General features: G+C 34.1%; 1 protein-coding gene and 1 long non-coding RNA gene across 8 annotated transcripts; both read right to left on the minus strand.

Annotated features, from left to right (window-relative positions):
• On the minus strand, window positions 1-24,991 carry LOC133694102 (probable disease resistance protein At4g27220). 6 transcript variants are annotated; one of them, XM_062115540.1, is made up of 7 exons: window positions 23,801-23,956; window positions 8,472-8,535; window positions 5,357-8,197; window positions 4,718-5,194; window positions 3,842-4,582; window positions 552-1,373; window positions 1-465 (listed from the first exon to the last, which is right to left on the minus strand). In XM_062115540.1, the coding sequence occupies exons 3-7, from the start codon at window positions 8,144-8,146 to the stop codon at window positions 427-429; spliced, it is 4,869 nt and encodes a 1,622-aa protein (XP_061971524.1). In that variant the 5' UTR covers window positions 8,147-8,197; window positions 8,472-8,535; window positions 23,801-23,956; the 3' UTR covers window positions 1-426. The 6 variants fall into 6 exon arrangements, with proteins under 6 accessions (XP_061971524.1, XP_061971522.1, XP_061971527.1 ...); XM_062115538.1 differs by lacking the exon at window positions 23,801-23,956 and adding an exon at window positions 8,733-8,924; XM_062115543.1 differs by lacking the exon at window positions 23,801-23,956 and adding an exon at window positions 8,733-8,923 and having other exon boundaries at window positions 1-449.
• LOC133695446 (uncharacterized) lies at window positions 11,186-15,589 on the minus strand. 2 transcript variants are annotated; one of them, XR_009842440.1, is made up of 3 exons: window positions 15,498-15,589; window positions 13,304-14,429; window positions 11,186-11,306 (listed from the first exon to the last, which is right to left on the minus strand). It is a non-coding gene; the product is annotated as an uncharacterized LOC133695446 (long non-coding RNA). The 2 variants fall into 2 exon arrangements; XR_009842439.1 differs by having other exon boundaries at window positions 13,304-15,575.
• Window positions 24,992-25,135: the final 144 nt, after the last annotated feature.

The following is a 25,135-nucleotide window of genomic DNA, read 5'->3' on the forward strand; positions in this document are numbered from 1 at the left end:
AAAAAAATAACAAAATTTACAATTATAATATTTTTACATGAAAACACCATTATAGTAAATTGCAAATCAATGTTTGGGTTGAGTTTTGCTATTTATGTGTACTGTATTTTACATTCCATACAGTTTTGACGATGAATTATGAAGATCATTGATTTCTCCTCCTCCCTCTTCTTCTCTTCTCCTGCTCCTCTCATCTTCTTCTCCCTCCTTTCTTCCTTTCTCTCCTTTTCTTTCTTCAAATCTTCTTGTCCCGTATCATCCGTGGTTCAGTAGCCCCATCAGTTGCATTTGCTTTTTGTTCTCTCAGAAGATCTACCGCACCTGGTAAATCATTTGTGACAATTTCTTCAATCTTGGGACAGCCTTTTGCTTCCAACTATAGGAGCTGCACGGGGATCGAACCCATCGGTGGAGCAAGCATGTATCTCAAGCTTTTACGATGATACTTCCTGCAATTTGAGCTTTCTGAAATAGTTAAATACAAGCAAAATTAGATACCTAGTTACTTATTTCATGGTTTATAGAAATTGGAATGATTGACCGGTACTTACCGTTTGTGTAGACAACTGTTGTATTGTGGTGTTAAGATTTCCAACCCAGGATCCTTTCTTCTCTTCTTCAGTCAAATTAACTCTCCGCAGCTTGGGAGTGCTCAGTGCTCCGTTGGAGAAAAACTTCATCTCAGGACATTGACTGACAGTTACTTCTACCAGAGATGGGAAATCAAAGCTGTGTTTTTCTGAGCAAAAGCTAGTTAGGCTTGGTAAACGATGAAGCTCTAATATTTCTAATTTTCTGAAGACAATCTCATCTTTTATTCCGTCTCCCTCGTTTGCTACTATTACGGTAACGATACTGCAGTCCTTTATACTCATTCTTGTGAGTTGCGCCAGGCTTTTTGCTGTTGTGGATGTCACCAATTTTACTAATCTTTCGCAATTCCACACATCCAAATTTGTTAGATTTTGGAAAGAAGCACGCGATGGAGCTAAATAAATCAAACTGCCGCAATTATGTACCCTTAGAGTTTCAAGAGTTTGAAGAGCTTGGTCCAGTTGGGAATTGCTCTTCCATAAATGCTCTAGGCAAGGGAGAGAATCCAACTCCAAGTGTCGTATCGGTGAAAGAGCTGTTGCATGCTCCTCCATACCAACAAGTCTAGACGGGAGCAACTCTTTGAACGTACCACGTTCCACATTAAGTCTTTCCATATTAGGGAACCTTGGAAGGAGATCAAATAGAAAAGTTGCATGTGCATCACCAAAGCAAAATAGTTCCAGAACTTTGAGTTTGTGAAAGAAGTATTGAGGACATTTCAATAATGCCGATGCATCCTTGCTTTCCAAATGTAAATCCTCCAAGTTGGGGAAGATCTGAAAACCAATCAAAAGAAAGCATGCTTGACTTGACGTTTTATTAACAAGTTTAAAGGCTGTGCATAGAAAGATCAACTGAACACTTGGCTAAATGAATTGTGCCACGTGAGCTCTAGCTTCAGTTTTGTAATGTTATGAATGCAAAAGCTTTGTCAATCTTTCAATAAGAATTCTCTTTCTGCTTTTAGATTGAAATTCTGATTTTCTTTTTATTCTGAACCGATTGGGGTTCTCTGTGCATAGAGGTTGAAGATGATGGAATTTTATTTTGGTCCTTGATTAATGAAAATTAGAGTTTAGTCCCTAAATTTTAGAAAATAATAATTTGACCTCTAAAATGTATTTTGGAATTTTGAACAGTATTCTTATGAGATTAAGGATGATGAACCTCTGTTCGATAATTGAATTGCGTAATTTTTAATTTAGTCCCTCTATTTTGGAGATTTACAATTTAGTCCCTACACTTTGAAAAAAATTATAGTTTGGTTCCTAAATTGTAAATTGAGATTCTGGACAGAATTTAATATGGATTATGGTTGAAATTTCAATATGGTTATGAATTTCTGATAATTACAGTTTGGTCATCCAATTTTGATAAAATTACATTTTGGTCCCTGTTTTTGGAAAAATTATCGTTTGTCCCTAAAATTAGGAGACTAAACCTGATTTCTATTATGCATTGGAATCTTTTATTTGGTTTTTTTTAGTATATTTCGTATATTTGTTATTGGTACTTTAAATGATCCTCAATAAGATTTTTGAATCTTTCATCTAGTATTCATTTTAGTTCTGTATTTTATAGGTGAGTGAGATAATCTTTAATATACATGTAATATAAACAAATATGTATGTTTATTATATGATGATTATGACCAGTTAATTACTTGAATATTTATATATGCTGCTTTATTTTTCAAGTACTCATCTATTCTTGAATCTGCACTCACATTCTGTTGAATTAAATTCTATTTGATATAATATACATTGCTTCGACAATTATATGAGTATTTATTATGTCTTGTTATAGGACTTGTCAGTAATTTCATGCTAACAGAGAGTAGTTATGGCTATCAAACCCGACCAAGAAGCCGAGTCCCAGGTTACATAGATGCTCCCGGGTCAACCTAAATAAATTCAGAAAAATTAAAAAATATATATTTTAAGTTTTAATATTTCATATGAAAAAATTAAGAAATAATTCATGTGAATATAAGCTATATATATTATAAATAATGAAGTTTGAGATTCTTTCAAAAGTTTTTTTTATCCCACATTGAAAAGATATTATGTTAGTATGTTATCCTTTTAAGTTGAAGTATTTAAACCAAAAAGGTTTTTTTATCCCACATTGAAAAAATATAATGTTTTCTTATGAACATAGAGTATATATATTAAAGGATTTCAAATCTCACATTGAAAAAATAAAACATTATTTTAGTATTTATATAATGAACTTTAAAAGGGGTTAATAATCAACTAAAAAAAATACAAAACAAGAGGGGTCTCTGGCTAGAAGAAAAAACACATTTGAAAAAAAAAAACGAGTCTCAAACGGGTTTTGCCGGATCACCCGAGTCATTAGTCAACCCAATAGGTCAACCGGATTTTGAAGAGTTTTTGCTTATCCCGATCTTTTGTCTTACCTATATCAGTCTAACCACAAGGTCGACTGGGTCCCGGGTTTAATAACCATGAGAGTAGTTAACATATATGCATAATATTCTACACACCTAACTAGTGAGAGAGACATTAACCTATGGCAACTGATCCTCCCACAACAATTACCTTCGAATGTCATCCAGTCACCTTGGAGTGTCATCTAATCACTGATATGTACTTTATGATAACATGCTTATTGTGTGTGTGTGTGTGTCAAGATAAATCGTCTTGTAAAATATTAATATCTAAGACGTATATTAAATATTATTCACTCACTGAGTTAGTTAAACTTCCCTCTTATTTTTAATATTACTTCAGGTTGTTATTTTCTGTTACCAGTGAACTTTGTTAAATGTTTTTACTTTTTTAGTTTTGGTCAGTATTTCTTATTTAATTCGTGAGACTTTTCTTATAGTTTTTACTCGATATTTTAAATGCTCTACTATTACCTTGTTTGAATTAAGTTTGGATTTTAATAATATAATGAGTATTATGAATTATTATTTTTGTTTTAATTATTGATGAGAATTTTTAAACTATCATTTGGTTTTATTAGTTTTGAATAATATAATATTTTAAAAAATTATAAAATGTTGTGTGTTTTTTAATAATTTGTTCTATTGATATATTTTTTTTGAGACTTAATGTAAGTGAAGTATCTTTGCAACACCCTTTTTGCATTGCTAGTCATTGTTAGTCATGAACCTAATATTCGAGTTGTGATAATAACGGTCTAATGAAAGTTTCTGTGAAAATTAGAAAGATGTGGAGCGTGTACGTGCTTGGAATAGGGGTGAGGATCATACCTTCCTAAATGAGAGAAGTGGTTGCTGACCCTGGATGTCCATGTGGTCCTCCCTGCATGGTTCGTGAGAGCACTTGATTTCTGAAGGAAATATTTCAATTTTCTCACAGTCATACACCCGAAGCGTTTTCAACCTCGGCCATTCTGATGTATGTATTCCTGGATAGAATCTCTTTAGTTCTGGTAATTCCCGAAGCTGCAGAAAGGTAACTTTAGGAAACACAAACTCAGGACCTTCTTCTAGTCCTTCATCCTTCGCAACAATTTCCTCCACTCCACAGGTATCTATCCGAAGCAATTCAAGTTGTAGAAGGTTTTGGGCTATAGAGGCAGGGAAGAGACTTCTTAGACCAAGACATCCCTGGACATGCACGGTACATAGGTTATGGAAGGAAACAATTCCTTGTGGATCCCTATTCCAAACATGCTTCAGGTGTGGAAGATTCGTTAGACGCACAACTCTCAATTGAGAGGCTGTAACAGCAAGTCTTTGTTCCACATTTATGAGCGCTTGGAGATCAAAAATCTCTTCTACTGAATCACAATCATTTATAACCAGATTCTCTAGATTATGGAATCTTCCCAGCATACTGGAAGGGAAAATATTCAGTAAATTCTTTCCATGCCCAACATGCAGTATCTTCAGTCTGCAAAAGGAATCAGGATGGAGTTCATTGTGCCATATCACCTTCAAATTATCCATTTCGAAACTTACAAATACCACCAAGTTAGGGAATGCAACCTGCAGTAACAATTCCATTCTGTTAATAGATTGCCAACGCCCATAACAAAATATCACCTTTGGGGTAAAACATAGAAACAAAATACACGTGTGAGGCAAGCTCACAAATTAAGCCTGCTTTTGAAATAAAATCACCTTGTCATCGAAGAGAGCTGATTTTGAGTTGTCAGGTTTGCTCATGGCAGGGACATCTGCACTTGATGGGATGGCAATAAATTCCTTCAGTTCAGGGCATTTCCCTAACGTCAGTACTTTCAGGGAGTGGCATTCAAGCAAGTTACTGGTGCAGAATCTTGTGAGTTTTGGTAGACTAATGAGCGATAGGATGAGTAGTTTAGGGAATAGCATCTTGCTCATCATTTTACCTTCTCCGATTCCTTCTGGAACAACTATTTCTTCCATGGACTTGCAATTACATATTTCAAGACTTTTGAGTTGAGCAAGACTTTCGACCATAGAAGATGTCAATAAATAGTTTAAATTGCTACAACTCTGCACAGCAATGCTTGCTAAGTTTTTAACACAGGGAGGCTGCACAGCATGTTGGTCATGCCATATCTTTTCCACTTTGATGGAGGAGAGCATCAGGTCCTCCAAATTGGGGAATAAAATCTGCATGCACATATTTTGTTTTATTAAGTTCTTTTTATTTTTCAGCGAGAAAAAAAAAAAAACAAAATCAAAGCCTTCAATTTGTCTACTCCTGAGAATGGGTTTTTGTTTTTTGAGGTTAAAAGGACAAATAATAGCTTGTTAAAAGAAAGCAAACCAGACCTTTGTATTGAAAAGTGACATGGAAGTCCCAAGCTCATTCCCCGCAACAATTTCTTTTGACCTCACATCACTTGCTAATAGCTTCTGCCTTCTATTAGAGTGAAAGCTTGTGAACTGAGGCAGACATTGCAGTGTCAGTCTACGTAATTGAGTGAACTCTATCGGTTCACCGTCAGCAGTATCATTCTCACTTTCCTCAGCAACAACCTCTTCCATGATCTTGCAATCAATTATTGTGATTTCTTCAAGTCGCACAACTCTTCTTGCAATGGAGACTGAAAATAAATTCTTCAACCTATGACAACTTTCTACCTTCAAAATTCTCAAGTTTCCAAGCAACTCTGCCATAAGTTGGCCATGGCAGATCTTCTCCAAGTTATCCAAATTTTCAAGAAACAGTGAGTCCAAGTTCAGAAAAGCAGTTCGAGGACCCATCCTCATCGAGTTGATGATATATTGAACTCCAGGACAATTTTGGACGTGAAGATCCTTCAGCTGACAGAAACCTTCCTCATCCAAGTCATTGAGGATACTCTTAACACCATTCAGTTCTTGCAAATGAAGTTCTTCAGTGATCTTCAGCAGCGTGTTCACCCGCTCCTCCAACTGAATAACTGTATTGAGCTTGAGTTTCAAAGTTCTTGAGGTTGCATACTTAACAGACCAGTCCCACCCATCTCCAATAAATATTCTGAACCTTTCCAACTTTTGAAAGCACAAAAACAAGTCCTTGGGCATATGATCTGCATCTGTAATTTGCATGTCTAAGGTAATTAAGTTTGCCAGAAGCTTCAATTCTGACAGGCAAGCACTGTTTCTTTCACTGCTTGGTCCTTCAGCCTCCCATTTCAGAAAGCTGTTTCCCATATATAATTCTTCTAGCCGGGTCAAGGAAGAAAGGACATTTGGTGATATTACTTCAAGCCTTTCACAATTGCTCAAATCTAGAAGTAGCAGACGAGTCAATTTTCCTATTTCTCTTGGCAAACAAACAATATCAGAACCCATTAAGCTGAGAACTTTCAACTTCTTTAGCTCTCCAACTATAGATATATCTTCCAAAACACAAAAATCCAAACACAGCGTTTGAAGGTTCTCAAGAAATTGAAGTGACGAAGGCAGTGGTGAAAGATTAACTCCTGTCAGATCCAAGACTTTAAGCTCCTTCATTTCTCTGAAAATTTTTTCTGGTATTTGCAGTGAGGGATCCGTGCTCAGCAGTAGAAACGAATTGAGATTTGGACATTCTAATATCGCAGGAAGATCAGGAATTTTCCGGAAAGGCAAAGAGATTGCAGTGTACTGTTGAAGCACATCATTGGTTGGCCATTCTTTGAATTCATCTGCCACGGTAAGCACATGGTGGTCCCTTAATGCAACAGAGATGGCAAAACTTTGAACAACATCATGCATTTTCACGCTTCCATCATTGTCACCTTCTAGCAACAAACAAGAGGCTTTAAGTTCATCCACCAATGTATGCAGTCTGTTTCTTGCTTCTTCCGATGTGGAACGTCCCTTGAACAAATCCAAGCCTATAGCATACTTTAACAAGTCTGAGATTAAAGCATCATAAGTTAAGATTTGCCCACAAAGCAAGAACAATGACTTGATTTCATCATCTCTCAAAGCTTTGTAACTCAGTTCCAGACACGAGTAAGCTGTTTTGTCAATATCATCTTTATCAAACCTTGTTAGCTGTGTCAAGGCTTCCTTCCAAGCATATAAATCTTCGTTTTTCAGTGCCCTAGCAACTGTAGCAAGTAAAATCGGCAAACCGGCACATCTTTTGGCTACTTCAGCAGCAACAAGTTGTACACTAGGATTTTTAACAGTAACCCCCACCATCTTTTCGAAAAAATTCCATGCTTCTCTTACAGGCAAAATTTGAATCTGGAAATTTCTGTTTGCGCCCATCTCCCGAGACAGTATATTTTTATTTCTTGAAGTCATGAGTATCTTGCATCCTTCATGATCGCTCCCTGAAGGGATTCCGACATCCTCCAATTTAAGTTCTTTCCAAATATCATCAAGAATTACAAGTACTGTAGTCACTTTCTTCAATCCCCTGCATAGTTGACTTGCCCTTCCTTTATCAGTCTCTGCATCCAATTTGAGTCCCAGCCCATCTGCTATTTCACCTTGAATTCTTCTGATGTCTGGAGTAGGTGACACAAGTGCCAGAACCACCTTATCGAACAGCCTGCCCTCCTTGACTTGTTCAGCAACCTTGTTCACAAGTGTGGTCTTCCCCACACCACCCATCCCATATACCCCAACCATGTTCACGTCACCATCCTTCAATGCATCCACAATATCATTTAATACAGAATTTCTTGATTCAAAGGCCTCATAATCCTTGAAAGGCCCTATACCCGATGGAGCAGCACGGTAAGAAACTCTATCAAATTTCCCTTTTTCCTGGAGATCAACAACAACCGTCAACTCCTCCTTCGCTGCTTTACCCAACCGATAACGTATCTTTAGATCAGGACACAAACCCATGAAGCACTTCTTACTTGATTCATCTCCAACAACACCGCATCCCCCTTCAATGACCCCATCAACACTTCCCAGCCAGTTCTCAACGTCAACTTCAATCTCTTCCCCTTTACTTATAGCCTCCTCTATAGAATGAATCACCCTTGTTTTTGCATATGTCAACTTCTCAACTTCATTTTTTAAGTTCTGAATATTGGTATTGCAATCAATTACATAACCAATCTGTCTCTTAATGGGAACAACTAACAGCTCAGCAACTTTGGCTACAATAGAAATCACAATTTCCATGTCCAATGAAACTTAACTCTTCTTCTTGTCTGGAATCAAGCAATCAAGGAACTGCAATGAACAAATTAAATCAAAAGCAAACTTTTCAAATCTTCTGGAACTAAATCAGAGATGAACAGCAAAAGGATTTCTTTGTTGCAAGTCAACTAACATTAATAAAGCAAAAACAACACAAATAATAAACAAGCAGCAAAGCAGAGGCTTTTCAAAAGCATAAAGTAACAAAGAAAGAAAGCAATCAAGATGAAAAGCAAATTAACATCAAAGGGTCTCTGGAATCAAGTGATAAAAATAGAAAAAAGGAAAAGTCCTTAAGCATGCATACCTCTTGGTTTCAGCTAATCAATAGAGCAGCGACTTCAGACCAGTGAGCAGAGGTGCAAATATTACTGCAGATTATAAACAGCTGAGGTTTAATAAAGCAAAAACAACACAAATAATAAACAAGCAGCAAAGCAGAGGCTTTTCAAAAGCATAAAGTAACAAAGAAAGAAAGTAATCAAGATGAATAGCAAATTAACATCAAAGGGTCTCTGGAATCAAGTGATAAAAATAGAAAAAAGAAAAAGTCCTGAAGCAAGCATACCTCTTGGTTTCAGCTAATTAACAGAGCAGTGAGTGAGCATAAATGCAAATATTACGGCAGATTATAAACAACTGAGGTTTATCAGCAGTGGGAAAGCAAGGGAATGGATGAGAGCAACAGTGGATGGCTTAATGATTATTCTCTGTATAGTTGAAAGAGCGCATCTTTCCTTCATAAAAAGATAAAAAAGAAGAAGAACAACTTGATTTCCTACAGAATCTAGGGGCCCACTTTGGAGAACTAACCAATTGAACTCTGCCAAATCAGCAAGTGCACAACATCCATAAACAGTGAGGAATTGGCTTGCTACATTGCTACAGAAACTAGGGGCACACTTTGGAGAACTAACCAATTGAACTCTGCCAAGTCCTTGATTATGGAGAAAACTGAAATCTTTGATCGTTTTTGAAAAATCTGTATTTTATAAAAAAAAGAAATATTAATTAAATATAAAAAAATATCCCAACTAATTAAATTGAAAATATTAATCTAAATAGATGAAAAAAATAAGAAAGCAAAAAGGAAAATTGAAAAAAAAATCTGAAATAGTACTTAATTTAAATCTAAAAATGAAAATAGCTAGCAAGCTAATTATTTTTGAATAATAAAGCTCTTTCAATCCAGATAAAAAAAAATTATATCTTTTTTATTATACTGAATGTGGAATTTTTCAAGATTTAGAAAATCTAAATAAAAATAATTGTAGAAAGTGTCTCCCTTCAAATAGTATTTGGAAGACCAAAATAATTGCAGCATAGACAGGTGGGTCTCTTTTTGAATCATATGTAATTGTTATCTAAAATTTTGTCCAATGAGATCTTGTAATGGAAATGGATTATAGCAGAGAAAACCTTCCCTAGCTTTGTCACAGTGATAATATGTCGGTGTCTTCCTGAATAGAATTTCTTGAGCTCTGGTAATGCCCAAAGTAGAAGGTATGAATAGTGACTTATCTAAACTCTAAATCCCTTCATGGATGTCCTCACTTGTCTGTACCGAGTTCATGTTTTCACAGGGAAACAAACTGAAGTCCTCAGCTTCCCCAATTCACTTGGCAGTTGGAATTTCTTCAGCCCTCCAATTATAGCAGTGTCTTCCAGAACACAATATTGTTTTAGCTGAATACTCCATTCAAGCAAAAAAAAAAACAGAAATGGAGATGCAGGGGATCGAACCCTTTGTATCTTAAATGGAAGCTTCATGATTTTTATACCAATTTGCATTTATAATTTTCAATCCTTTGTATCTATTTTTATTAAAGGTTTCAGGTGATATTTTTCATGATCAATTTACATTAAGTAAAGTATATAGGTAGGAAAAAAAAACAAAATATTTTACATCTATCGAACAAGTTTAGTTTAATCAAGGTAATCTTAAAAAAGAAAAAAAAACTCCACAAATTATTTTTGATTTGTGTTAGAAAAAGTTATAAATATGTATATTTCTTATATATAAATATAAATCGAGTTAATTACAACTTAGTCTTTGTAGTTTATCACAATAAATTAATTAGACCTTATAGTATAGCATGAGAAATTATTAAATAGCCCTTCGATCGATTTTGACCACGCCTAATTTAGTAGTGTTTTATTCAAAAAATGGTTTTCTATGCTCATCATTTCTTTTTATTCTATCTGCCTTTTTTTAATTCTTAAAATAAAAAACTCAAAATAAATTGGAAAAGAAAGTGAGATGGACGAGAAGAATCAAGTTATAAATTTATTTAAGAACATAAGGATTAAATATATAGTTTTTGAAACTAAGATGACTGGTTAGTTAGTTTTACAAAACTGGATTGACTAAAATATAATTAACCCTTTATAAGTTATGGTATGGCCTTCACCTTCATACTCGAATAAGTCGATTATTTTTACTCATTTCCACATTTATCTTCATAAAAGCAAAGGTCCCTCCACATCTATTTTCATTCAGATAAACGAAGGCGAAGCTGCATAAAAACGAATGCAGTTATCATCCTTAATCAAACCCTTGTATTGGTGTGGAAGCTGCATGTATACTGACTGATCCATTCTACAAGAGTTGAACTTCTCTGTCCACGAAAAAGCACATAGCCATTAAGGCAATGCACGGAGATTTTGAAAAGATTTATATGATCACGGCTACAGTAATGCAAAAGGCAAGGTACAAATCAAGTGAGTTTTCTCACAGGCATTGAGTGTATGTGTTGCATGCTCTGGAGTCTGATGGCCATTAACGCTCTCTAGTGATATGTGTTGCATGTTTTTCACGACTTGGCATGCTGGATGCAAGAAACTATGCCCTCTTCATTTTCATGTAAAATTTTCGAATGCTGTTCTTACTAAATGAGATGTAGATCTGTAGTTACACCAAATTACCTCAAACATGTTGTGAAAGAACCCCTTGCCATACTTGTTTTCCTTATACCACCTGAGAATCTTCGAGGGGCGATCTCCGGAAAAAGGATTTACATATGCTCTCTGGACGCTTTGCTTCACTGCTCATCCCACTGATGCTTGCTTTAAGTGCTGCAGCACTAACCCTTGCTTCATTTAGCTTCCTTTGCCAGCTTATGTAGTCTTCCCACTTGAAGGTCTGTGATTCCAGCAAAAAGCAACGACCACAAGTTTCAGGATTACAGTATTAACCTAGTAAATGAGATTCCAATACTGAGAACACCAGTTAATCCAAAAAAATTGTACACGCATGGAGAGATAGAAGGTGGCTATGGCCTATGGTTGTCTATAAATACCACAAGGGAATTTAAACAACATAATCAACTGGTTGGAGTCATCATATTTAGAGTTGAACAGAAGCACATTAAAATCTAGAGATTTTAGGGGAGATTACTTAAAAAATTAGTGCAGTTCTCTGAAGTGGTGGAAATCGCAGACAGATTCAAACCCAACCTCCCCCCAATATCTATTAAAGTAATAGCCAAGGTTCTTGTAATTTTCAACACCCTTACTTAATTTTAGCACTTCTAAACCCCCCAGCCCTTAATTTCTCCCAATGCTCCCTATCCCTCTTTTAAATATCGAAGCACAATAACAAACCATAACACCAGCCAAAAAAATCAATAAATCTTCTGATTTCAGAAGTTTCTATGTTAATTGCTACCCTTATGAAAAACTCATGGTTGGACAAAACATTAGGAAGCTTGAAGAGGAGAAAGTGCAACTTCCATAGAAATTTTCTGAATTACGTGGTATTCCATATACCAAGCCGGGAAATTGATATCTGTATTTGTTTTCATGGCTTGACACGGTCAACTTTTCCCTATTTTGCCCACAGTGGCGGAGCTAGAAATTTTTAAATAAGGTAGCAAATTACTAACAAATATTTGATATTATATGCTATATATATATATATATGTTATATATAGAAATTAATTTAAAATACATGTACTAACTCAAGTCAAGTAAAATTAATTTAAGAATACTTTTAAAATGAAAAAAACTTATGTTATAATTGTTTTCTTCGACATTTTATATTTTAAAACTGCTTCATAATAATTTTATTTTTAATTTCATTAAAAATATATTTCTCAATATATACTACAAACTTTCATATTTTAAAAGTTGTTGACAACAATTCTATGTTGACATATGGTACATAACATTTAAAATCATAGCTTAAAAGAATTGTCACAAATTGATGTTGTTCTTGCTGACTTGTTGTTTTGTACAAGTAGATTAAATATAAATATTAAATATATTTTTTTAATTTATCTATTATATCCCTAATTTTTTTGGTTGTCTTGTACTTCATTTTTAATCATTAGTAAATTCATTATTATCATTTTTCATATGAAATTCATAACAAAACTTATCAATTCATCGAAATTCATTTCAATTCATATCTATTAGCTTATAATATTACCCATACACATATTAATTCAACAAACCCATAAATTATTATAAACCCTAACATTTTTAATAACTAATTTTTGGAGATGTAGACCCAGTATTTTTGGAGCTTCCATATTTGGTTGACCTATTAAAAATTTTTTTGTTAAAAATTAATTTTTGGTATGTTTTGGATCGTTTTGATGCGCTGATCTCAAAAATAATTTTTTAAAAATAAAAATAAAATCATTTTAATGCATTTCAGTACAAAAAACACTTTGAAAAATAATCACAACCACACTCCTATACAAGTAAAGTCTCTAATAGCACAAGTATAAAAAATATAACTGCTGGGAAGCCAACTATTTTTTCAAACCCATCAGCTGCCTCATATTATATATATATATATATACACACCATGCATAGAATTCTCTATATTAAAAACGGACAAGAGAAAGGAATCGGGGGGGGGGGGGGGGGGGGGGGGGCGGGGGGCAATTGCCCCCTCTTGCCCCTACGTGGCTCCGCCACTGTTTGCCCATCAGGTAAAGCTGCTGCAATGGAGTCAAAAAGTTACAAAAAAGGCTTCTCCTATGATGTTAATTACCGGCCAAATTCTGCCTCATCCTATATCCGAGAGAAATGGAAAAAACCACATTTAAAAGAGCATCGACATCCAGCCTAAACATATATGAAATGAAAACAACTAAACTATATGAAAGAGTACACGTAAATGAACTAGACCTCATTTGTTGTAGTGTTTGTGAGACAAAGGTTGGCATGGTACCCAAAAATAGAGAAACTATGGCAAGAAACACCATCAGAAGTAATTGAGTACTGTTGTATGAGCTCAACAGCCACTGTGAACACCAGAAAACCATTAATGAGAGCGACAAATGTCACAACCTGATTCCCGGATCCATGACCGGTATATAGGCAAGGTTCCCTCCAAGGTTCTATACCTATACGAACCCAAACTTACATACAATCTTATCCTTTAAACAACTCAATAAGAATTCAACGCAGCATTAACAACAAACTAACTTCATAATATAATTTCATTGTCTTAATACAAGAGTTAATATAATTTCATAGTTTTGGAGCACTAACTAGACATAAAAGGAAGGTACAAATTACAACAAAAAAGCAGGTTCGAAAGGTTCAATAAAAGTAACCCGCTATCAAGCTATAAGCCTGAAAAGATAAATAATAAGAGGGTGAGTTCAATAACTCAGTGAGTAGATAACGTTCAATATACACACACGAGGTAATACAACAATGAGAATTATATATACAAGTATGACTCTGGGTTCTTATAGGAAGGTTTATCAAATAGGCCATAACAAGAATATCATAAGGTAAAGCTCGTTAGAAAATCAAAATGCAATGAGCATGAGGCTCCGTACTGTGGGATGATCAGTCCACACAGGTTGGTGACTCCCCCCACCAACTAGGGTTCAGATACGATGTGCACAAAGACTAACACTACCCTGTTAGCATGAGTATTCTGACTGACATACCATAGGTTCATAATCATAATCAAACAAACATATTCGTATCTCAAAGCTCAACTCATGATATCAATCAAATGAGGAGCTATCAATTCAGAAGTCAATTCAAAATATATACTGGTTCATATATCAAGAATTCAGATTTAATAATTGATCATGCTTTATCATAACAAGGATAATAATCAACATATATATTATCAATAAGCATGATCCAATTCATATTAACAAATCAAATATTTATAATACTTCTCATGCATATGGAAAATTATCCACTCACCTGACTCGAAAGCAAACAGAAGTCAAAGGCAAACATCGAAGAAAATCCTACTGACATCCCGCTGGTAGAATATCAGGATTATCTGAATACAAAGGAAACATATTCAAGAACGACTCAAAAGAATATTTAACCTATTTAATACACTTAACTAAAGGTGTATTCCGTAACCCTATATGTTTTTAAACTAACTAGTCAATTTTCCTAAAAACTCAAAAATTAACGGCTTTCCCGAAATCTAATCCATAATAAAAAAAAATAATAAGACTTGATAATAATTCACTAAATAACCATCATTTATTCATCAAACCAATCTGAAAAGGCTAATATTGCAGCTAGGGACCAATCTGGAATTTATCATATTTTTAGGGCCAAATTGTAATTTTCGTCTAATTGGAGGACCAAACTAAATATATCATAAATTCATGACTATAGTGGAATTATGTCCATAATTCACCCTCGTTTCTGTCCAGAACCTCTATTTATGCTCCAAGGACCATTCTCGAATTTTTCAAATTTTTAGGGTCAAATTGTAATTTTTATCAAATGGAGGACCAAACTAAAATTTGTCATAAATCCATGAATATAATGAAATTCTGACCATAATTAATCCTCAATTCTGTCCAGAATATCTCATTATGCTCCAGGGATCATTCTGGAATTTTACCAAATTTTTAGGGTCAAATGGTAATTTTTGTCAAATTGGAGGACCAAATTGAAAGTGTTTAAAATTCATAAATATACTTTAATTCTGCCCATAATTCATATTTTATTCTGTTCAGAATCTCGGAATATGCTCCAGGGACCAATTTGTAATTGTCCAAAGTTTGGGGACTAAACTGTAATTTCGCAAATTGAGGGACCAAATTGAATTTTCGTCATCTTCAACCTCCAACCCAGAATTTAAAAAGAAAATCTACTGTTCTTTCCAAATTTCTAACTCAAAATTTACCATTTACACAATTCATAACTCAAAATCATCAAAATCTTTCATAATCAACTAAATAATCAATTACCCACGACAATCAAACCCTAACATTCAAATTAATTCATCAATCAAACCCAAAACATAATCTTCAAAACCCTAACATTCATCAAAACCAAAATTTAAAGTTCAAATAACATATTATACACATTAAAGCATAAATCTTACACTTTTAACTTATTTTCTTCAATTCCTTTCTATTTCCCTTCTAATTTCCCTCTTTTTCTCTTCTTCTTCTTCCCCTTTTCTTCTCTTCTCCCGTCAGTTTTTCATTCAAACTAATTCTATTTATATTTATCATCTCCTTATTCAATTACTACAATACCCCTCTTTTAATCACACTTACTCTTTAAACCTTCAAGGGCTTTATTGATTTTTCCTACTCTTAAATTCAAAACATTACAACAAAAGTATAGCAGCAAAGGAAATAAGGAATTCATGACACAACCTGTGCAACATGTGGAGCTAAACTACGGAATGAATTTTCAACGCCATAATAAACTGTTAAAAACAAAAAGAAATGCCACAATTACACTCGTAAGAAATGAACCATAAATTAGACCTAACTGCAACTTGATATTTTTTTTCTGATTGTCAGTAAATTTAAACAAGAGTTTGAGGTTTCAACATCATTTCATGAAATTCATTAATAAAAATTCACAAAAATTAAAGCAACATACATTTCTACGGAGATGCTGGCAAAAGAACCTGGAAGTGCACCTGTGTCTGTTACAGATTCTAGCGAAGAAACAAAGAAACCAGTGACCACTAACCAGTTGCGGGAAACCTCTAAAATTAAGTTTGACGATTTGAGTTGTTAAAAAAAATTAAGAGCAAGTTCAATCGTCGCAAACAGATACCACAAGTTAACGAACAGATATTATAGATTCTCCACCTATCGGCCACAGCCTCAGGTCCACCAATGAAAGGTTTTATTTTTCTTAATTTTTTTCAGCTTCAGGAACACAACCTTTTGGTGGTGTTACCAAACAACCCCTAAATTTCAGTTTCATAAAATTCAGTGTTGCGTCGAATATTTGTATTTTCCAAATAATAGACCTTGCAGAGTATCCCTCTTCTTTTCACCGATGGAGACTGCAACTGCAAGGTCAAAGTCTAAGCCAAATTCAAAGATTCTCTTCTAAGATGTATTTGTAAATATAATAGGTTCACAATGTAAAGAATTGAAAATCATATTGAATCAATTTAAAGATGTTTTTGTTTTTTGTTTTTTTATTTCGTCTGCAGGGTCAATAATGGGATTGGGGCATGTGATTTCTTGGCAGGGGATGGAACAAGAGATTAATGATACAGAAACTTAGCTGGCTGAAGCCTCCACAAAATCGCAGTCAACTGAGAATAACAATATGGAAACTGAGAATCCTATTGAAGCATCGACTAAGTTACAATCTGAAATAAACAACAACGGAGATGGAAATCATGTGGATGCATTAACTAAAGGTCAATCATCCAGAAAAAGAACCCCCAAATCATTTTTCATTCCTTCTTCTGTATTTACAGCTTAGTTGATGTTATGCAATTGAAAATTTTGACTCTATGAGGCATCTGGTTTGAAATGTACTGTTCTTGCGAAATGAGTGTGGAGTAGTGTAGGACATGGGCAGCTGAAATCTTTTTCTTGAAAAACTGTAACAGACAGCTTATTTGTCTAGAGATTTGCTGTTTTTGTCTCAACAGCATTTCAAGTAAATCATATTTCGGAAAATTGTTTGTGAAAATGAAATCTCAGAATTACTAGTTCCACCAGGAAGCCGACAGATTTAAGCACGTGACATTGCTAACTCTATCTTCTGCTTCCCTTGGTTGTCTCTTAGCTTCTGGGAGAACTTTAATGTGTGTTTCTGGTTTTACTTTTCTACTCACCAGCTGGGCACTGAAATCTTCCATGTCTTCTCGAATAAGAGCCTTTTCTACTTCAATTTCACGATGTTTTCTTTTCAATGGTTCCTTGGTTACGTTAAGAATTCTGGTCTTGCTGCTAAGATCTACGTGCTGCTCATAAAATAAGTGGAGGTCTGTTACAGTTGGACTGTGACAGCTGGAATTATTGGTAATTAGAGGTTATTGTTAAGCAGTTACAGGTGTCGGCAGGTGTAGGAGCTCGTGTGGAAGTCGTTAGGAATCAGTTAAAAGTTAGTTTACTCTTAGAATAAACGTGTAATGCATGGGAAGGAATTATATAAGGTAGAGAAGTTTACGAAAGATAATAACAGAATCACTTTTTCCTATCTCTCTTTTCTTCCTCTTATGTTCCCTCTATCCTTTCCTTTTTTGTTAAGTCAAGCTTAACAATTGGTATCAGAGCTACGAATCCAGTGGCGGTGCGATTCATTGAGCAATGGTAGAAGGCAATAAATTCAAGGTAATGGATGAACACTGCAAAAAAGTTAGAAAATCAGCTGCAAATTCATCACCTAAAATGGCAGGAATCAATGGCAGACAATAAGGAGCGTTGGCTAGAGCAGGGTACGAGATTGAACATTAAGTTATTTGATTTACTTATTAAATTTATAATTGGTCTTTGCATATAAATCAAGTGCAAATTTTTTAAACTTGCATTAAAATGGATTGGAATCGCCAGTCTAAAATTATAAAAATAGTCAGGAATCAATGGCAGTCAATAAGGAGCGTTGGCTAGAGCAGGGTACAAGATTGAACAACACACATGCATGATTGAAGATGATGGAAAATAGCTCAACCAACCATTCTTTGGTTGAGATATTTAGACTTAAGACTATTTTACTACATTGGGTTTGATTTATCTTCATGTTAATACATTTTATTTAGTGAGTTACTAGTTATTTGATTTGTGCTTTGCTGCGGGTTGGATAATATTTTTTTTAATAAAATATACAAGTTTTTTGACATCGAGTAAGAAATAAATCAAAAGACTTATGCATACATTTAATTAAATACTTCGAGAATCATTTGTGCCAATAAATACAAAAAAACAAAGTGTTCATGTATCTATTTAACTTGTCTCGTTGTAGGTCAACTAATTTTTTTTCTAACGCAAAACAATTAATGTGTAGGTGTTATTAACGTGTTTTTTGATATCGAGTAAGAAATATAACCATGAATCAAGAAATCGATACTTACATATAATAAACTGTAGTAAATATCATGTGTTAATAAAAACATGCAAGATGTCAAGCTAATTATTAACATAGCAGAAGAATGAAACAATGCTACAATTGCTGAAATGAAACACATTTTCCTTAATCTTTGTATAATAGTTTTTTAAAAAAAAATATAAAGAAAAAAAATTACAAAAGAATAAAGATTTAAAAAAAATAGTATGAATAAAACAAGTATAAAGTGATAAATATTCAAAATGTAAAAAATAAAAAAACAATATTTAAAATAAATTAAAGAAAAAAAAAAGAAAAACTAAAAAAAATGAAGATAAAAAAAATAGTAATAAATAGACCAAATGTAAAATGATAAAAATAGTAATACTTGTTTTATAAAAAGAACCTAAAATTACAATTTTACCGTGTAAAAAAAATTCACAAAATTTACAATTATAATATTTTTACCTGAAAACATCATTTCTTTATAGTAATTGTAAATCAATGTTTGGGTAGAGTTTGGCTATTTATATGTATTGTACTTTACATTACATACAGTTTTGACGATGAGTAGTGAAGATCATTGATTTCTCCTCCTCCCTCTCCTCTTCTCCTGCTCCTCTCATCTTCTTTTCCCTCCGTTCTTCCTTTCTCTCCTTTTCTTTCTTCAAATCTTCTTGCCCCGTATCATCCTTGGTTCAGTAGCCCCATCAATTTGCATTTGCCTTTTGTTCTCTCAGAAGATCTACCGCACCTGGTAAATCATTTGTGACAATTTCTTCAATCTTGGGACAGCCTTATACTTCCAACTCTAGGAGCTGCACAGGGATCGAACCCTTCGGTGGAGCAAGCATGTATCTCAAGCTTTTACGATGATGAACTTCCAGCAATTTGAGCTTTCTGAAATAGTTACATACAAGCAAAATTAGATACCTAGTTACTTATCTCATGGTTTACAGAAATTGGAATGATTGATCGGTACTTACCGTTTGTGTAGACAACTGTTGTATTGTGGTGTTAAGATTTCCAACCCAGAATCCTTTCTTGTCTTCTTCAGTCAATTTAACTCTCCGCAGCTTGGGAGTGCTCAGTGCTCCGTTGGAGAAAAACTTCATCTCAGGACATTGGCTGACAGCTACTTCTACCAGAGATGGGAAATCAAAGCTGTGTTTTTCGGAGCAAAAGCTAGTTAGGCTTGGTAAAAGATGAAGCTCTAATATTTCTAATTTTCTGAAGACAATTTCATCTTTTATTCCCTCTCCCTCGTTTGCTACTATTTCTGTAACCATACTGCAGTCCCTTATACTCATTGTTGTGAGTTGCGCCAGACTTTTTGCTGTTGTGGATGTCACCAATTTTACTAATCTTTCGCAATCCCACACATGCAAACTTGTTAGATTTTGGAAAGAAGCACGGGATGGAGCTAAATAAATCAAACTGCCGCAATTCTGTACCATTAGAGTTTCAAGAGTTTCAAGAGCTTCAAGAGCTTGGTCCAGTTGGGAATTGCTCTTCCATAAATGCTCTAGGCAAGGAAGAGAATCCAACTCTAAGTGTTGTATTGGTGAAAGAACTCTTGCACGCTTCTGATCCATACCAACAAGTCTAGACGGGAGCAACTCTTTGAACGTACCACGTCCCACAATAAGTTTTTCCATATTAGGGAACCTTGGAAGGAGATCAAATGGAAAAGTTGCATGTGCATCACGAAAGAAAATTAGCTCGAGAACTTTGAGTTTGTGAAAGAAGTCTTGAGGACACAGGCCTTTCAATAATGCCGATGCATCCTTGCTTTCCAAATATAATTCCTCCAAGTCGGGGATGATCTGAAAACCAATCAAAAGAAAGCATGCTTGACTTGACGTTTTCTTAACAAGTTTATTGGCTGTGCATAGAAAGATAAACCGAACACTAGACCTAGGTATATAAGAAAAAGTTGACGTGGTTGTCATGACCCTCCTCTCTTCAAATAATAATTTTAGTTTTTTATCTTAAGTTTTTGAATTCAAGAAAGGTAAAGATAGCAAATATATGATTTCCTTTCATGTTATTTTCGATCATGGTTTGTTTATGAAATGATAAAAAAGAGATTAGAGTTTATAAAAATTTGAAGTTTATATTGATAAGGTTGATTCATGATTATTATGGGTTTAAAGTTAAGTAATTGATTTTAAATATGTTATTAGAAATAAGAATTTGTGAATTGATTTATTTAACTAATTTGTTATGGGTTAAGAAATTTGTTTAACTTTGCTGGAAAATGTGGAAAAAATGGTCTTGAGGTTGAAGATGATAACATTTTATTTTGGTCCTTGATTTATAGAAATTACAGTTTAGTCCCTAAACTTTGGAAACTTATACTGACCTCTAAAATGTATTTTGAAATTCTAGATAGTATTCTCATGATTTTCAGTTTAGTCCCTTCATTTTGGAGATTTACAATTTAGTCCGTGAACTTTGAAAAATTTACAATTTGGTCCCTGGAACATAAATTAAAATTTTGGAAAGAGTTGAGGATGGATTATGAGTGAAATTTCAGTGTGGTTATGTATTTCTAACAATTACAATTTGGACATTCAATTCTGTTAAAATTACATTTTGGTCCTTTTTGAAAAAATTTCGTTTTCGTCCCTAAACTTAGGAGACTAAACCTAGTTTCTTTTATGCATTGGAATCTTTTATTTGTGTTTTTTTTGTTGTTTTTTAGTATATTTTGTATATTTGTTGTAGGTACTTCTAACGATCCTCAATAGGATTTTCAAGTCTTTCATTTAATATTCCTTTTAGTTATATATTTTACAGGTGAGTTAAATAATCTTTAATATGCTTATAATATAAATAAATATGTATATTGATTATATAATGAGTATGATATATATGTTGCTTTATTTTCCGAGTACTTTTCTATTCTTGAATTTGCACTCGCATTCTGTTGAATTAAATTCTAATCGATATAATATACATTGTTTTGATAATTAAACGAATATATATATATATTATGCCTTGATATAGAACTTGTTAATAACTACATGCTAATGAAGAGTAGTTAGCATATGTGCACATAATATTCTGTATACCTAACCGGTGAGAGAGGCACCAGCCTGTAGTGACTCATCCTCTCACAGTGGTCACCTTCGGGTATCATATGATCAACTTTGAATGTCATCTGATCTCTGACATGTATTCCACTACTTTATGATAATATACTTTGCATGTATATCTATATCAAGATAAATCGTTTTGCAAACTATTAATATCTAAGATGTCTATTAAATATTATTTCCTCACTGAGTTGGTTGAACCTATCCTTATTTTTAATATTATTTCAGGTTAATTTCTATTAGCAAGTGAACTTAATTTGTTGAGTGTTCCTGCTTCTTCAGTTTTTGTTGATATTTCGTGCTTGTTTCACAAGGTTTTCTTTTTAGTTTTAATTCGATGTCTTAAATGCTGCACTATTACCCTATTTTAATTAAAGTTGGATTTTGACAGTACAAGGAGTACTATGGATTTTTTGTTTTTGTTTTAATTATTGATGAGAAATTTTGAGCTATCATTTAGTTTTATTAGTTTTAAATAATATAATATTTTATAACATTATGAAATGTTGCATGTTTTTAAATAATTTGTTCTTTTAATATGTTCTTTTTGAGATTTAATATAGATGGGATATCCTTACGACACCGTTCTTGTATTGCTGGTAATGAACCCAGAATTCACGTCATGTTAATAACGGTCTCATGAAAGTTTATGTGAAAATTAGAAAGACGTGGAGCGTGTACGTGCTTGGAATAGAGTTGAGGATCATACCTTCCTAAATGAGAGAATTGGTTGCTGATCCTGGATGTCATTGTGGTCCTCCCTGCATGGTTCGTGAGAGCACCTGATTTCTGAAGGAAATATTTCAATTTTCTCACAGTGATCCATCCGAAGCTTTTTCAACCTCGGCCATTGTGATGTATGTATTCCCGGATAGAATCTCTTTAGTTCTGGTAATTCCACAAGATGAAGATAGGTAACTTTACTTGCTACAGTGCCCTGGCAACTGTAGCAAGTAAAATCGGCAAACCTGCACATCTTTTGGCTACTTCAGCAGCAACAAGTTGTACACTAGGGTTTTTAACAGTAACCCCCGCCATCTTTTCGAAAAAATTCCATGCTTCTCTTACAGGCAAAACTTGAATCGGGAAATTTTTGTTTGCACCCATCTCGCGAGACAGTACATATTCATTTCTTGAAGACATGAGTATCTTGCATCCTTCATGATCGCTCCCTGAAGGGATTCCAACATCCTCCAATTTAATTTCTTTCCAAATATCATCAATCCCTCGCATAGTTGACTTGCCCTTCCTCTTTCAGTCTCTGCATCCAATCTGAGTCCTAGCCCATCAGCTATTTCACCTTGAATTCTTCTGATGTCTGGAGTCTCTGATACAACTGCCAGAACCACCTTATCGAACAGCCTACCCTCCTTGACTTGTTCAGCAACCTTCTTCACAAGTGTGGTCTTCCCCACACCAGGCATCCCATATACCCCAACCATGTTCACGCCACCATCCTTCAATGCATCCACAATAGCATTTAATACAGAATTTCTTGATTCAAAGGCCTCATAATCCTTGAAAGGCCCTATACCCGATGGAGCAGCACGGTAAGAAACTCTATCAAATTTCCCTTTATCCTGGAGATCAACAACAACCGTCAACTCCTCCTTCGCTGCTTTACCCAACCGATAACGTATCTTTAGATCAGGACACAAACCCATGAAGCACTTCTTACTTGATTCATCTCCAACAACACCACCTCCCCCTTCAATGACCCCATCAACACTTCCCAGCCAGTTCTCAACGTCAACTTCAATCTCTTCCCCTTTACTTCTAGCCTCCTCTATAGAATGAATCAACCTTGTTTTTGCATCTGTCAGCTTCTCAACTTCATTTTTTAAGTTCTGAATATTGGTATTGCAATCAATTACATAACCAATCTGTCTCTTAATGGGAACAACTAACAGCTCAGCAACTTCGGCTACAATAGAAATCACAATTTCCATGTCCAATGAAACTTAACTCTTCTTCTTGTCTAGAATCAAGCAATCAAGGAACTGCAATGAACAAATTAAATCAAAAGGAAACTTTTCAAATCTTCTGGAACTAAATCAGAAATGAACAGCAAAAGGATTTCTTTGTTGCAAGTCAATTAACATTAATAAAGCAAAAACAACACAAATAATAAACAAGCAGCAAAGCAGAGGCTTTTCAAAAGCATAAAGTAACAAAGAAAGAAAGAAAGCAATCAAGATGAACAGCAAATTAACATCAAAGGGTCTCTGGAATCAAGTGATAAAAGAAGAAAAATGGAAAAGTCTTTAAGCAAGCATACCTCTTGGTTTCAGCTAATCAACAGAGCAGTGATTTCAGACCAGTGAGCAGAAATGCAAATATTACTGCAGATTATAAAGGTTTATCAGCAGTGAGAAAGCAAGGGAATGGATGAGAGAAACAGTGGATGGCTTAATGATTATTCTCTGTATAGTTGAAAGAGCGCATCTTTCCTTCATAAAAAGAGGGGGAAAAAAAGAAAAAGAACAACTTGACTTACTACAGAATCTAGGGGGCCACTTTGGAGAACTAACCGATTGAACTCTGCCGAATCAGCAAGTGCACAACATCCATAAACAGTGAGGAACAACCTGGCTTGCTGCATTGCTACAGAAACTAGGGGCACACTTTGGAGAACTAACCAATTGAACTCTGCCAAGTCCTTGATTATGGAGAAAAATGAAATCTTTGATAGTTTTTGAAAAATCTGTATTTCATAATTTAAAAAAATTATTAATTAAATATAAAAAAATATACCAACTAATCTAAAAAAATAATACTACTTGATTATCAAAAAAAAATTAATCTAAAAAAATAAGAAAGCAACAAGAAAAATTGAAAAAAAAAACTGAAATACTACTTAATTTAAATCTAAAAATGAAAAAAGCTAGCAAGCTAATTAGTTTTTAATAATAAAGCTCTTTCAATCTAGTAATCAAAAAAAATTATATCTTTTTTATTATACTGAATGTGAGATTTTTCTTGACTGATCAGAACTGGAAAAAAGTAGCATTGGTGGATTATATTAAGTAGGGAGAGGCATGGATTGATTAGCAGACAAAAGATCTAAATAATACTGCTGTAGAACTTCATAGGTTGATTAGCTAACATTAATAAAGCAAAAACAACACAAATAATAAACAAGCAGCAAAGCAGAGGCTTTTCAAAAGCATAAAGTAACAAACAGGAAAGAAAGCAATCAAGATGAAAAGCAAATTAACATCAAAGGGTCTCTGGAATCAAGTGATAAAAATAGAAAAAAGGAAAAGTCTTTAAGCAAGCATACCTCTTGGTTTCAGCTAATCAACAAAGCAGTGACTTCAGACCAGTGAACAGAGGTGCAAATATTACTGCAGATTATAAACAGCTGAGGTTTATCAGCAGTGAGAAAGCAAGGGAATGGATGAGAGCAACAGTGGATGGCTTAATAATTATTCTCTGTATAGTTGAAAGAGTGCATCTTTCCTTCATAAAACGAGTGGGAAAAAAATCTGAAATAGTACTTAATTTAAATCTAAAAATGAAAACAGCTAGCAAGCTAATTATTTTTGAATAATAAAGCTCTTTCAATCCAGATAAAAAAAATTATATCTTTTTTATTATACTGAATGTGGAA

Source organism: Populus nigra, chromosome 5 (assembly GCF_951802175.1).
Source record: "Populus nigra chromosome 5, ddPopNigr1.1, whole genome shotgun sequence".
NCBI classification, from domain to species: domain Eukaryota; kingdom Viridiplantae; phylum Streptophyta; class Magnoliopsida; order Malpighiales; family Salicaceae; genus Populus; species Populus nigra.